We start from the raw sequence: 14,914 nt of genomic DNA, 5'->3' as shown, positions 1-14,914 counted from the left end.
TTAGATTGCATGATCTGTTAAGCCCTTGTTTGACGATGTTTTGACATTTTCTGATTTATGTGTAGTATGATGACGACCTGAAGGTACATGTAACTGCAATGAGACAGACAATTGTGTTGCAGTCAGACCCTCCAGCGAGCCTTGATGGCATACAGCACGTTTAATTTCAAGTCGTTATTGGGGCTTTTTTGTACCCCGTGCCCGTAAGCCATAATTACTAGAACTGCATGTTGGCATGGATTGGTTGAATGATTGTCAATAAGCCCAACTGTGTCACAGCCAATTTCCAAACATTATTACTGACTTGCAGTATCAGAAGGAACATGCTTCATTTGACATAAAAAATCTCTTGCTTATTGTAAAATGAGGTTAGCACTATTTATACATTGAAGTGACTTGTAGCTGTGATAGGCCCTTAAAGGGAAAGGATGATATATGTCAATTTGTTTTCTCAAAATGCCATTATAGGATTTTGGAATATACTAGTGAATAACCCTCAGAATTTGAGAGTCATTTTGCCATGAACACACCATGAGGGAGGGGGACAAAACCTAATGACTATGCTGAGATGGGATGTGGTCCAGAAATGTATTTTGCCCTGGTTTAACTTAATGCACAAATGCTTAGTCACATCATGTTCAGTACGGTACATGCGATTTAGACCTGTTAGGACAGATTTCACATGAGGGACATTGTCTAAGATATCCAGCAGACTCCAGACCCTTACAGATCATCAACATGATACATGCATGTCATCACATCCAGGACATGTGCTTTGTTTGCTGTGACCATCATTCCAGGGCGTTATCGCTCCTTTGAAGGAACCTCTCCCTTGTCAAACTCCAAGCTTTTCTATGTCTAGTGGTTCTTGGCCATCTTGCTGTACAGTTCTTTGAAAAAAAAAATGTTTGCAGATTTGTCCTTCCCTCTCATGATCAGTGTCAGGAACCTTTCTCTGCTTGTGGTATCTGTGCTACTTGTGAAGGCAGAATCACCTTGCCGAGTAAGATTATCGGTCAAGGCTCTGCAGAAATGTTTTGATAGTCTTTCTCAATGCATGCTGGTCATTTGAAGTGGCCTTAAGTACTATAGATCACTCATCATCATCTTGTCGTGAGAGTGTCACGGATGGACAACACCCTCCTCCTCCAGTCCTCCCTGTCCTCCCTATCGCTAAATACTTGTGAAGGTGGCTTTACTTCATTATCCTGTAGCATACAGTAAATTCTTTGTAGGGTCATGATACATGTATCAAAGTCGACAATTGGAGATGCTGTCACCCAAGCCTGGTAGTAACAAAGTTGACAATGCTACTTTCAAAGCACATTGTGTAAATGTCGTTTGAGTCTTCCATTTGTTGCGGGATATGTGTGTGGTTGCACTTCCTCAATTACGAAGCTGTGTTCGGTCAATCTGACTTTCTCTTTGAGAATTATGTTTCAAAGCCTTTGATCCACACAGCAACCAAAGATGTTCTATCTTCAGTGGTTCCTCTTCTTGATTCTAAGCGCCATTTCCAAAACATCAAAGAACTTACCAACCATTACGCTCAGCCTTGGGAAACTTTCTAAGAAATGGTATCAGATAAACAGGTATCAGATTACCTTTTTGTAATATGGGTATTAAATTCAATCGTGTTTTATTTGTCCCTGTACAGGCAGTGTTTCATCTGGATACGCTTTTGAAAAGATGGGATTTTCCCCGCACATGATAAGGGGTTTTGTCACAAAGACATGGATTTCCTTAGTTGTTCAAAGTATCCACACCATACATCAAAATGATTTACGTAGGCTCATAAGCTGTGGTAGTTTCCTTGTGTATGTATGATCTGTGTCTTCAGTCATTGATAACTTTGCAGTGGGAGAGATACAGGTACATATAGCTGAGTCATTATCCACGCTTGGACAGCTTCTATTCCTGTGATAGATGGGGGAAGTGTTGGGGTGAAGGAACATGGGTCTGAGCGGACCAATATCAGGGATGCCAGGCCAATAATTTTTCAAGAAGCAGTAAGTCAGGTATCAAGTTGCCTTTGCATGTAACATAGGTCAATGTTGAGAGCTCTTCGTACCATTCTGGGGGGACAGTACACAAGCTACAGATCTGCACTACTGTACACAGGTCTACAACCACTGAGCTGTACGTGCAGGAAGTTTGCAAGGAAACTTGACCCTGAGCTGCTCCCTCAGAGGATGGGTCAGTGTCACGGCAAGGAAACAAGGAACTCTCACAAACTTAGAATTATGAAATATAGAACCAATCGGTACAGGGACTCGCCGGTACCCTACCTTGTCAAAGTACTAAATGACGGCATATTATAGACTATTAATTGCATTTTGAATGAAAAAAGAAAGCCTTTATTTTACAATACGTCCAATAGGCCAGTAGTTGACAATGCTTCACTTATGATGTGATCATGTAATTGTACAGTTTTAAAAGTTTTTGATGTCTGTGAGAAAAGACGCAATTCAGCCTGGGGCTGCAATGTTCTTTCAATTTTAATGAACCGTTCATTCATTCATCATAGATTTATACCGTCATCAGATTGACTGACAGACTGGTTAGGTATTTACAATAAGTTTGGTAAGAATTTTTGAATTACAATTATCATTACTGGTTGCTGAGGTCTTGTCCTGAAATTAGAACACATCACTATGCATTGACAGAGAACCTGCCTCCAAAGCCCATAAAATGTGTGTCTAATTCTAACAATTAGCAAAACCAAGCACATCAGGTTGATGCTATACAAGTACAAAATCATGACATGCATGTTTTATAATCACCATTCGGGATGTTCTTGTGGCTTGCACAATGATTGCTAGTACCTTAGGTCACGTAGCATACATGTAGCTGACAAGCCTTAGATTTTGCAGTTGATCTTATTGCAAAACTAGGAGTGGCAGATAGAGGGAAACACTGGCATGAAATGAGAGGCAGCAGTGTAATTTTCCATCCTAAACTGAAGGGTAAATGACAGGGCGTTGTGCTTGCATTGCAGATCTTTCGTTAAACATGAACTGTTCTTTTTATAAGATCCTCTGTTTGTTTGTTTTTATTTAACCAGGAATACATGTCGCCTAGGTGGCACTTTTCAAAGATTCCATGTAAAAGTGTGATTTAAAAGACAACAAAACATGCAAAACTTTTTTGACATGTTGTCATTATGAAATTCGTAGGACAATCTGTCAAAATCTTTGTCACTCAGGGGTCGCTCAGCAGTCACAGCCTCTAGTGGGGAGGGGATTTAAAGGAACAAAGTCAATAATCAGGGATCAAAATTTGTTCTCTGCATTTGTTGCTGCATAAGTGCAGGCAAAAATCAACATAACTTGCTCCACATAAACTTTACTAGCGTCACTCATTTACCTTGAGTTCCCTTTAAGGTCGTTAAACAGAATGTTTTAAGGTGTTCCTGGAACAATGTTAGATATTAAGGCTGTTATATAGCAGGATTTAGACTGCAACTGTGTAGCAGTTACACTTAACTACACCACAAGCCATACTAATGCATGAATGTTGTTGCTGTAGCTTTGTCTTAAACAGTGTTATCCAAAGAGATTCTAAGATTCATTGTATGTCTGCAACAGCCCCATTAAAAGATTACAGCTTTTTCCAGCCAGTGCAGTGAGATGCACTTTGAGCTGTCCTTGTTTGGTAGGATTGACTGGCTGATCTAGCCTTTGATTTGGATCTTATGAATCCAATCTTAGGGTGACTACCTGGCCTGGAAGTAAATGTCGGCAGTAGATTCAGCTCAACTTGGCTACAAAATAAATGTCAGGATTATCCGTCACTTCTTGCTCTCTTTCGCACCATAAATTTTGCAGTAATCCAATATAGAAGCTTACTGTAACCACTCTGTGTAACAAATATGCCAGGCACACTGAACTATGACTCTTCCATGATCATAGCAGAACAAGTGTCTGAGCATGGAACTGAAATTAAGATAAAAAGGCTGCCTATAAAATTTTTCTACAATCAATGGCCCATTAAATTTGTGTCTAATCTTCATGATTACCAAACCCTCAGCTTGCATTGTGTACGTAACAAAACAAGCTGACATGAATGTTTTGGATTGAGAATATTTGGTGCCTTCTGTGGCATGCATGTGTAATGTATATAAATCGGAGAGTGTTCATTATGAAATGGGAAGCAGACGTAGTTGGGGCAAAGGGTTACCATAGAAAATAAGCACTTTTATCTAAGAAGCACTTAGTGTCTGCAAGACATGGATGCAGCTGGTTGCTATTCTGGATTAATGAGACTTCATAATGCATCTTTTAATGGCTATAAAAATTTGTTTGAATCATTAGTCGTTGAAGTTGTATTCAAAAACAGGGAGCACTTGCACATAGTTGTGATTGACATTGACTGAAGTGGAATCAGGCCCACTGGAAACCTGATCTACAAAGAAATGTAGAAGGACTGGGTCTACTACATGTAGATGCAAAGACTGGAATAAGCAATATTTGCCTTCGTCTTTGTTGGAAATCCACATTGTCAACTGCTTTTAGCTAATCTGTGAATACCTTTTTTATCTTAAATTTCAGTGAGTTATGGGATGAACTTAATAATAGAGTGCTCCCGTCATCTCTAGATGAACAGATTCTACCATCATCGCTTGTGAATGACGCATTGCAACTCATTGTTTCTTATCAGTATCGTCCCATTCCCCGTACACTTGTTATGATACTCTATATGTATAGACGTCAATATTGGATATTAGCATCTGCCAGTTAGTAAATGCACTTTAGTGACATTGTGTGCATTAGGAACCAATAAGCTTGTAATTACACTGTAAGTGCCAGACTGCAGTAGCGCCGGACTGTAATTGTTGTCTTACGTCCAATGGCAGCAGAGTTGCAACTGAAACCTCTGAAGAAAAGAATGAGCTCCACTTAAGTACAAGTTTGCACCTGCTTCCTTTCCCCCCAGGCAAGCAGTAACTCAAGAGAAGCGTGTAATACTTCTGAGAAAAGCACCGGCAGCTCTTAAGAAGTTCAACTAACATCGAGATATCTTGTAGTTGTCGTCATTTGTTATGTCAGCGTATCTCTGAAGGTCTGTGCCAACACTGCAATCTAGATACATGTACACGCATACTTCTAATGAGGATGTACAAGATAGTGGAAGACAAAAGAAGGAATGTCTTGAACAATGCTGACAAAGAGTAGTACAGCCAACATCAAGATATCTTGTAGTTTGAGACTTGCCATCAATTGTTATGCCAGCATATTTATGAAGGGCTGTGACAACAATATACAATTACATTGTACAAGCACACTTGTAATGAGGATTCACAAAATGGTGGAAAACAAAAGATGAAAGGTCTTCCACAATGCTGACAAAAAAGAGTGCAGCCAACACCAAGATATCTTGTAGTTGCAGACTTGCCGTCAAGGTCTGTGCCAACAATGTAGATATTACACTGTACTCGCACACTTGTAATGAGAATTCACAAAATGGTTGAAGACAAAAGAAGGAACGTCTTCCACGAAGCTGACAAAGAGAATCAATGCTATTCCATTGCTTGGAATATAGAGAGTGCAGAATGTGCAGGAACAGCCTGCAGGAGGAGAAAATCAATAGAGCTAAGCTTATTGCAGTAGAATGCAGTTATTGAAGATGGGGAAGATAAGAAGGAGATAAAGCCGGGCTGGCACCCGGGGGCCCGCCTGCAGATATTGCAAAAATGGCCGCATTTAGTCAGCAACAATTTCCCCGACTTGCTTCCTATGATAGGTGATAATGTGGGAGGGACTGACGGCTATCAAAGTTGGCAGGAGCTGCATTCCTTATCAACAAAACGCATCGCCATCATGGTATTCATCACCGATTCTAGCTGGCAGTAATATTGCCCTTCCCTCATACTACCTTTGAGGAAGTCTGCAGCTGCAGCGAGAAGTAATCCTGGCTGTTGTCGCAAGATATGGCTGTTGGCATGATGTAGTTTTGTTGGAAATGTTAGTCCATCGTAGTTAATGCAGATCTTGACTTCTTCAATTGCCTTTAAATGGGTAGTCCAATTAATGTTTGTCTGAGTGGTTTTCACAAAAGTTCCCTTTTCTGCCCAACATCAGAAAACTCTCTATTTATCGTACTTAAAATGTTAAAATAGATACAGATTCATTAGAAAATTTAGAATCCAAAATGTAGATACAAATCCAGTATATAAGATACTGTATAAAGGCAATGCTAGTGACATGGCAAGTGGGGTGCCTTTGAGCATTTTACATGAAGATGGGTTAATGTGAAGCTACATGTAGCTAATTAGTCTGTGTCTTCAGATGAGAAATGATCTCCTTCCTTTCACCTGTTGCATCATCCAATCGAAAGTAGATTACACTCAATATTCTAATGCATCATTGAAGTAACGTTGGGTAACATAAATTCGCGGGGTACTTAAATTCGGGATTTTTCGAAAACGGGGTATTTAGGGATATGTGCTAGATGCAACATCAGTAATACCGCTAGAAATGCAAACTTGACAGACTAACGTATTCAGAACACTGTCTGAAAAGCTTCGATAAGCATGCATTACAAGTTGGCTACGTCAAAAACTCTCCGTCCCTTATTGGAACAGTCTGAGGGCTTCCTGGGAGAATTATACGACATAGTTGTTCGCTGGTTTATAAGACAAATGTCACATCCGCTTCCTGCTCAACACAATTATTTACAATACAACTTAGTAGAATCTCTTTTGCTAACCTACAACTGGACTCTAAGTGTGATTAATCATCAAAACGCCTCTTTGTTGCTACAACCAATGGCTACGGCACTACGGTGAAGTTTCCCGCCGCCATATTCGTTACCCAGAATCCTGCTATTCGGCAGACGACAAACGTTTGCGAGGAACACTTTTTTGTCTAAATGTTGTGTGTGATAGTGGACTGATGGCGATATTTTCCTCAAAGTTTGCTCTTAGTACAAGCAGAAACACATGGACATAGTAGTATTACCATTTCTACGGCATCCAGCTTAACCCGATGAATAATGTACCAATTTCCATGACGGTGGGGGTGAACTTTGAGTGACGTTCTACCGACTCAACACACGGGTTGTTCCCAGAGGCCTGATGCGTGCGGTACGGCCGTTTTTTCGTGTATTTTTTTTACTTGGACACGTCTATATCCGTAGCACTCTCCTCAAGCCAAGGATGGAACGAATAGCTGCTGTATAAAATGTAATTAGCGGTAAGATATTCAAGACGAATCTTCTCTCCCGAATTAATGTGCCCCCCTGTCCGACAGCACCGTCATTGTGCGTGCGGCGGACGGTAGTTTCAAGTTGAAATATTATGGTGTCAGCACGACTAGAGACAAAATCTACCATATGTATGATTAGTGCAAATATAGTACATGATACTGACAGAATAATAGAAAAAAAGGATGGTTTATTGTTCTGCTAGATTGATTTCAGTCAACCATTATCGGAAAAATCCCGAATTTATGTTACCCAACGTTATACCATGTCTTTCTCTGCCTTGTGTCAAGCATCTTTATCATGGGGGTACTTGATACAATTTTTGGGCAGTGTAAAAACAATTATTTGCTGCTTCACAATTTAAACTGAACATACATTAATTGATAGAGTACTCATTCCTCAGCTGATATCTATTGCTCAATAAAACATTTGGAGCCATATAGTTCCTGTTTAGAACTTTATTCTGCCTGACTGTCACAATTATTTGCAGCTTCACAATTCATGCTGAACATACATTTCTAATAGATAAGGGATTTGTTATGGCACGTATCTTATTACCTGGATGTCCAACCTTCATCAACGTGCTTGTTATGGTATGTTTTCAAATTCACTGCTTTTGCACAAGTCACTTAAAACTTGAATGTAATGTAATGTATGATTTCAAAGATGTAGCCACAAATGCATTTACTTTTCATTATACACGACTGCCGTAAATTGATAAGAATATGAAATCGAAAGTGACGCAGTAAGATCATTTAAGCCCCGGGACCTTTGTGAATCCTGGTGTCCAGGTTTCCATGTGACGCAGAATGTACCATCACAGGGTCATGTTTTAACACACATTTAAGTGCAGGAGTCGTATAAAGATAAGCTAATTTGAAGTAATTTGACCATTCTCTCATACTTACAGCTTAGTTACCTAGTGTTGGATGTAGGTGTACTGAACTATGTACTGTTTTACTTCTAATCAGCAGCTGTTTTTTTGTTAAAAAGCACACATAGTTCCTCATTTAGGATTTATATTTGCCTGTTTTAGCACCAGCTTTAGAAGAATTGGCCAGGCCATGTTTCCTGTCAAAGTATCTTCCCATGTTGCTTGGACCCCTTTGTTTCCAATAATACCTGACTCTTTGTATATTATTTCATTTGGCTACAGAACGTGCATAGATGGATGGATAGCCCATATTGTCACAACTGATTTTTCTCCGTAGATCAATCTTGCTCACCAGCCCAGATCGTGCCAGTTATGTAGTATAGATTTTGCTGACCTGGGTCTGATTTATTTCTGTGGGAAACACATCTACAGTCTCCCTGTCTGCACAGCCGATCCAGCCAGGTCACACTGTGGGACTGGAAAGCCCCCGAGTGAGGAATTCTCAATGGCTGTTTGAAGTAGATAACTGGTGGCCCTGTAACAAGTATTTATATGTCATACATGGCCAAGGGGTCACTCTACACAGGGGATGGCAAGCCTCATTAAGTCATGCTTCAAGTAGCCCTTCCACTGGTCAGTCCCTTTATACAGGGTACGGGCTCCAAGCACCCTTGGAAATGCATTTCCGAACCAGCACCCAGTCGGGCAGCTTGTGGGAACAAAAAGTATGATCATGGTAAACAGAACAAAACATGTAAAAACGTAAAAATAATGATCTTGAGCATGATTTGGGCATATTTCTTGATACTGGAATACACTTTTATGTTTTGTTCCTACAAACAGCCCAGCAGGGCCCCAGTTTGGAAATGTGACCCTATCAGAGTGAGAGTTTGTGTTACACAAAGGTAGATAAAGGAGATGGCTGTGCTTCCATAAGTCACAGTCCCAATCCTTTCTTAGTTTGAGGTATACGTCCCAGCTGCATGCACCATTTCAGGCTGTGGCCAGATAGTTTGCTGTGAAGTCTTGGGTATATGATACTTGTGAAGGTGAACTTTTAGTGTAGTAGGCAATTTCACAGAGGAAAGAAATGTGCAATGTGATCGGACTGGAAAAATGGTGGCTGACAATCTTCCCAATTATTTTTTCATTTTATCTTCATTTTAGATAACACTATTCAAATGACAGCTGTTTTCATTTCTTAGTGTCACACTTCTGACACTTTCCTTTCACAACAAATGCATGCAGTAAGTCGACATCCAGGTAATACGATACGCCAAATAACAGTTACTCAAGCAACTGGATGTGATTTCGGAGATGTTCTGAAAATGAGAAAATACATGCAGTCTCAAAGGATGGTTAATGAAGACAAACCTTCATCACAAAGCGGAGTAAACAATGGACCAATCCTGACTGTCAAGTTCAACCAATTATATCGGTCAGACAGATGAGAGACGACTACATTGCCATTGAATAATAGCATTTAATTTTGCTTTTCTATATTTTGACTGAGGTGGGTTGGGCTATGGTCCATTGCAACCTGCTGTTCCCCTGAAATTCCTCTGTGATGCATTGTCGACCATTTGAATGTGTGATAACCCATCTTTTGAAGTCAAGGATAAAGCCGTCTGCATATACAGTACTCCAAAAGCCCCTGAACCGCTGCAGTTAAATGGCTGTACATCAGCGGGCTGGTGTGCTAATATTCTCCTTTGTGCTGGTTTATCTGCCACCTGCCAGCCCTCATCATAAAATTATCTCAGCTCATCCTTGATCATTTGCTGTAGCTGAGCCTTTCATGCAGGGATGTTGGGCTGCAAGTGACAGATGGTTCATAAACCACTGTCTTTGTACCGGGCTCTTACATGTAAGGGAAGGAATGTCCCAACAAAGCAAATTTCAAACACGGCATGTAAAAACCTCGGCTTTTAGCATTGTTCTGTACTTTGGGCTGCTTTTTTTTTAATAATGATATCTTGTGCTGCAACATGAATCACTTGTAACGCATTGTAAATCATGTAGACTAACCTAGATGTCTACCTCATAAATGAGCGTTCCTTTATTTCATTTCTATATTAAGGCACATATTGCGTACCTCATAACATGGTGTCTACACAGCAAAACTCTGTTAGACTGTTGGTTTATCACCAGGGCTGTCTCTAGGAGTAGTAGGACGGAAATTTGCGTGTTGGGACGGACAAAAATTTCACGCCATCCATCCAAAAAGCTTAACTTCATAACATGAAACTGATGTAATAGGTAATTTTGTAAGGTTCAATTGACAGAGTAAGCAACGAAAATGAATAAAATGGGCTCTCAAACAATGAGTGGGACGGAAGAAATCTGAAGCTGGAGATAGCCCTGTTTATTACATTGAGATATTGTATTTTTGATTCAGTGGGTTCATTTGAATAATTGAGTGATATGTGTGCCTGTTCATTTCCGAATATAGTGGGTTCATTTGAATAACTCAGTGATATATATATATGTGTGTGCTTGTTCCGTCCCAGGTTAAGATCACAGAATACAGTGGGTTCATTGGAATGATTGAGTGACATGTGTGTTTGTTAATCACAGAATACAGTGGGTTCATTTGAATAACTGAGTGACATGTGTGCTTGTTCCCTCCCAGGTTGAGATCCGCCCCATGATGTACCTTGCGCTGACGTACGACCACCGGCTGATCGACGGTCGAGAGGCGGTCACCTTCCTCAGGAAGATCAAGTCGGCTGTGGAGGACCCCAGAGTGCTTGTGCTCGACCTTTGACACCTTGCAGCCCCTCCTAGCAGCACCACTCATCACTCAAACTAACTCGACTGACTGTTAACTGTGATGAATCTTTTTCAGAACTTGTTTTGCTATGTCAAAAAATGTACCTTAAAGACTGAATCTACCACCAATTCATTTCTGGCCCTCAGAAGTAGGCTGTTGTTTTTACCTAGAATAGGAATATGTTATTGCTAAAGTAGGTTTGGATGAGACAGAGCGATTGATTAGCCTTACTCAGTTCTAAAACCAGACTCAAAACATTCACTCCATCAAGTAGTATTTTGCAGTGTTTATTAGTTACAACTTTTTCTGTCACTGCTGTTAATATATATATTATATATATATATATCTAATTGATGCTTTGCCTGTTTCAGTTATCTAAGTTGAGCCTTCAAATTAATTTGACCGAACTTAACTTCACAAGTTTCCTCCTACCAGATGATTTTGACTTTGAAAGCTCTGCTAGGCATCTCCTGTAATGTAATCACCACAAGCCTGCCAAGCCGAGGATTTTTAGAATTAATGGGGCCATACAGATTGTGCCCAATACCTGGCATGGCAGGGGAGGACTTGGGCTGGGCTGATGCCAGCTTGATTGCCCAACCTGTAAAGAAGAAGTGAAGCTTCATTGATTGACCTTTTTAAGTTGTCAGCCTTGGTTGTTTGCCTGCACCCCCGCTGACCTCGGCTCAGTCTTGCATGTAACCGTATCTCTGATCAGAGTGATGTATTCATGGTAGAAGTGAATAAATAAATGAAGTATTTATTGATGTTTCCAGAGGCAGCTCCTGTTGTCTACATGCTCTGATGGTTCTTACTGTCCTAATACTTACTTAGCATGTGTGAAGTACAGTTACAGTTATACAGGAAAATAACACCAATGAAAGAATGTTGCCATGCGTGCTGTTCAGTTTTTGTGGTTAAATGAAAGTGCGATTCAGAATAGACCGTTCCCATACCCACCCACCTCCGTCGAAATGTAAAAATGCAAAATAAAAACATGAAAATTCAAGAATTTGATGGACATGCAGCCGCTCTCTCATTGGCTGTACTGCTGATTACCATTCTCTCATTGGTTGAACTGCTAATTTTGATTGACAGTCAGGATCGGTCTATTCCAGTGCACCACAACCTGATGACATGCATGGTCATCATTACATACATTACAAAGTAAAGTTCTGCTGGATATTCTTAACGGTGCAAAATATTTCAGAACTTTTAGATCCCTGGAATTTTGTGGAAACTTATGCTATGGTGATTCGTCAGCCAATTTACTATTTGGTCAATAGTTGTTTTTTTTTACATTTAAAAGAACAGATTCCTTCACTTGACGGCGGTTGTCTCCGAATTCCTCAGTAAAGTTTAACAAGAAGGGAAACATTACCTACTGCGCAGCGACTTGCCCCGTTCAGCATATCTTTTCAGCATTTACTGAAATCAATTCTGATGTTACCTAATTGAGTTTGGCAATAACTGTTTCATTTCGAAGGCTGTGGAAAAATAGCCATCTATCTTAGCTCGCTCCGGCAGCAACCGGTCCCTATTACATCCAACTGCAGCTGTAAAGACCCGGCCTGCCTGGCTGTAATGCCACCGTGGGGGGCCCAATTTGTTGGTTTATGGCTCCCTGCAACTTGCCGGTAACTGAACGCCTCACTAGTCCCCAAGCAGATGTAAGGATCCACCTCACTCTCAGGGTTTTACGTCTGGTTTTGAACCATTTATTATCCTTCTCTGGTGCATTGTATTTTCTAACGCATCCTACATCAGCTGACAGTAGTTTCCATGGATGGTGATTAAACCAATCTCTGCAGAAGAGAGTAGGAAGAGTTGAGGCGTTGAATACCACGAGTACTGAAGGCTGCAAAAGTAGGCGTAAAACACCGGGAATGTGCAGGATCCTTACATCCGCTAGGAGATTACTTCTCACCAACTTATGATGTCCTTTTTTCCGCGAGTCTAAGCTTGAGCAATTTTGGCCAGCCATTAAAATGCCTATTTTGCTTTTATGTTGGCATTTTGATTACTTCTCCATCCAGTGGTTGGCTCGCCTGTGCCTTTTCTCAGAAGCAGATAATCTTGTGTTAGAAAGCCTTGGACGCAGTCCAGACAACTGCGTTGCATATTATACATTTTCGCAACCTTAATTGCTCGTGGCTATCCTACGGTTTATGTTGATACAGTGCAGGAGACGGGCTTTATGTCACAATCGGGCGGACCTGCTGAATTATTTTTACAATTCTATGTTAAACAAACCTACGGGAATCCTGCCATTTAACGAGAACTACGTGTGGTCTTTTCAAGTGAAGTTCTTCACAAAAGTTCTCCCGGAGACTTCACCGTGGTGGCGCACTGGTGGTATAAGATAATTGTGTTTTGAACATCAGCAGTCCCTAACAAAGTACTCACAAACACCGGCATTGATTTCCAGTAATGTTAACGGTCTCCATCCCACGACCAGGATCGCGGGAAGTGCCTTGGAAGCATCTGGACTTCTAGGCTCATTACAACGTCTGCTAGTCCTATCGAAGCCTCGGCGATCTGGTTATACACTTCAACAGAAGCGGTCCCGGCGGTACATCGATCTCTTCTTTAAAACATTTTCCTGTGATGTTAGCAGCGATGAAACGTTCCCCCGCCGCACGAAATTGCCCGTCGGCCAAATGAGTTTGTCATGTTGGCCCTGACCTCGATAATTGTCTTTGCCATTCTCTTAGAAGAATCGCGGTCTTTGTGGAGCCGTCCCCGGTTCCCCCGCAAAGATTTGCAGTCAAAAGTTGATGGATAGGCCGACTTGAGAGGGCAAAGAGGGAGATCTTCACCTTGAAAGGATAGTGCAGGGATCAAGAAGAGGAATCGGCTGCGCGGGAAAAGTTGTCTTGAAGCCTCCTCGGGTGCAGGAGATAGTTACGATATCCCGCCTCTGCTGAGAAGCTGCCGGCTTTGTAACGACTGCGTGGACGGGCCGCGGAGACTTTCGTCTGGTACTGAGAAACTTTCAGGCACCACCTAATCACTCAATTAGACCGCGGCAGTTCTCCGCTGGGCCCAATTATGTTTCTCCGGCGATTCTCCGCCACTCTGGTGTGATTTTAGGAATTCACGACGTTAAGCTAAGGCGAGAGTCTGCCCGGAATGATTAAAAGTTGTCGATACCAGTACCGTCTGCAAGTGCGCGCTTATTCTCTCTAACGAAAGTCTTAGCCTCGCCTGGTGCAAGTTGATTCGCCGCGGGAGAAGATGAAACTGAGAAACAAAAATCTAATCATTTCCACGTCTCATCAAGACCTACCCACCTACCAAATATCAAGACAATCCATCCAAGCCTTCTCGAGTTATGCTGGTCGTTACAAACAAACATACATACATACTTACATACATACATACAAACGCTACCGTATGCATAACCTCGGCGAAGGTAAATATGCAGACCAGGGAAACCCATGGCCACATCAAGCATAATTCTTACGAAAATGTTGGAATCTCTACTGCAATTCGTGTATCCATAATTTCCAAGCAATTGCTTCCTTTTTCTGAGTCTTGGTAACGTTGAAAAGCTACGCACCCTCCAAATGAAAAAAAAAGTTAAATAAGCTCTTGTTTTTATTGTCTAGTCTTCTCTTGCGTTTTGTTATACACCAATTAAAAACAGGTTGCGAAATCCAACCGTTTTCCCAGCTTCAAAGGGAGGCAGAGGCAATGTGTAATAGAAACTGGCAGCTTGTAAAACGTCACGATTTGGCCTCCAAATATCTGCTTAGAGATTAGATATCTACACGTTATCGAACTTTGATGATACCGCTTATTTCAAAATGCAGGTGTAGTTTCGGCACGTCTGAATTTCATTCCTGGGTGACACGTTATATTTGTTTGAACAGAAATCCCACAGACTGCGCATTGCTATGTAATAAAAAGACGGAGTAGGAGTAGGCAATATTCTGTGGGGCGTCCAAGTGGCGCACTCAAATTGAGATTTATGTCAGGCAATAGAAACTATGCTGACGTGATGAAAGCTCTGAAAACAACGTATGAAATTTTTATTTCCCTCAAGGAAATTAAGAACGATG

At 41.1% G+C, this 14,914-nt stretch overlaps 1 protein-coding gene across 1 annotated transcript in view; it reads left to right on the top strand.

The window, feature by feature from the left end:
- LOC136433718 (dihydrolipoyllysine-residue succinyltransferase component of 2-oxoglutarate dehydrogenase complex, mitochondrial-like) overlaps nucleotides 1–11,625 on the top strand; it is a 51,334-nt gene extending 39,709 nt beyond the window's left edge. Inside the window, exon 15 of the mRNA XM_066426170.1 lies at nucleotides 10,710–11,625. Within this exon, the coding sequence (XP_066282267.1) occupies nucleotides 10,710–10,844 (135 nt within the window). The 3' untranslated portion in view covers nucleotides 10,845–11,625. The remainder of the gene's footprint in view (nucleotides 1–10,709) is intronic.
- Nucleotides 11,626–14,914: the final 3,289 nt, after the last annotated feature.

The sequence above is a fragment of the Branchiostoma lanceolatum genome, chromosome 4 (genome assembly GCF_035083965.1).
Source record: "Branchiostoma lanceolatum isolate klBraLanc5 chromosome 4, klBraLanc5.hap2, whole genome shotgun sequence".
Lineage (NCBI taxonomy): Eukaryota > Metazoa > Chordata > Leptocardii > Amphioxiformes > Branchiostomatidae > Branchiostoma > Branchiostoma lanceolatum.
Note: the sequence above shows the minus strand (reverse complement) of the source record. Positions and strands in the feature narration are given on the sequence as shown.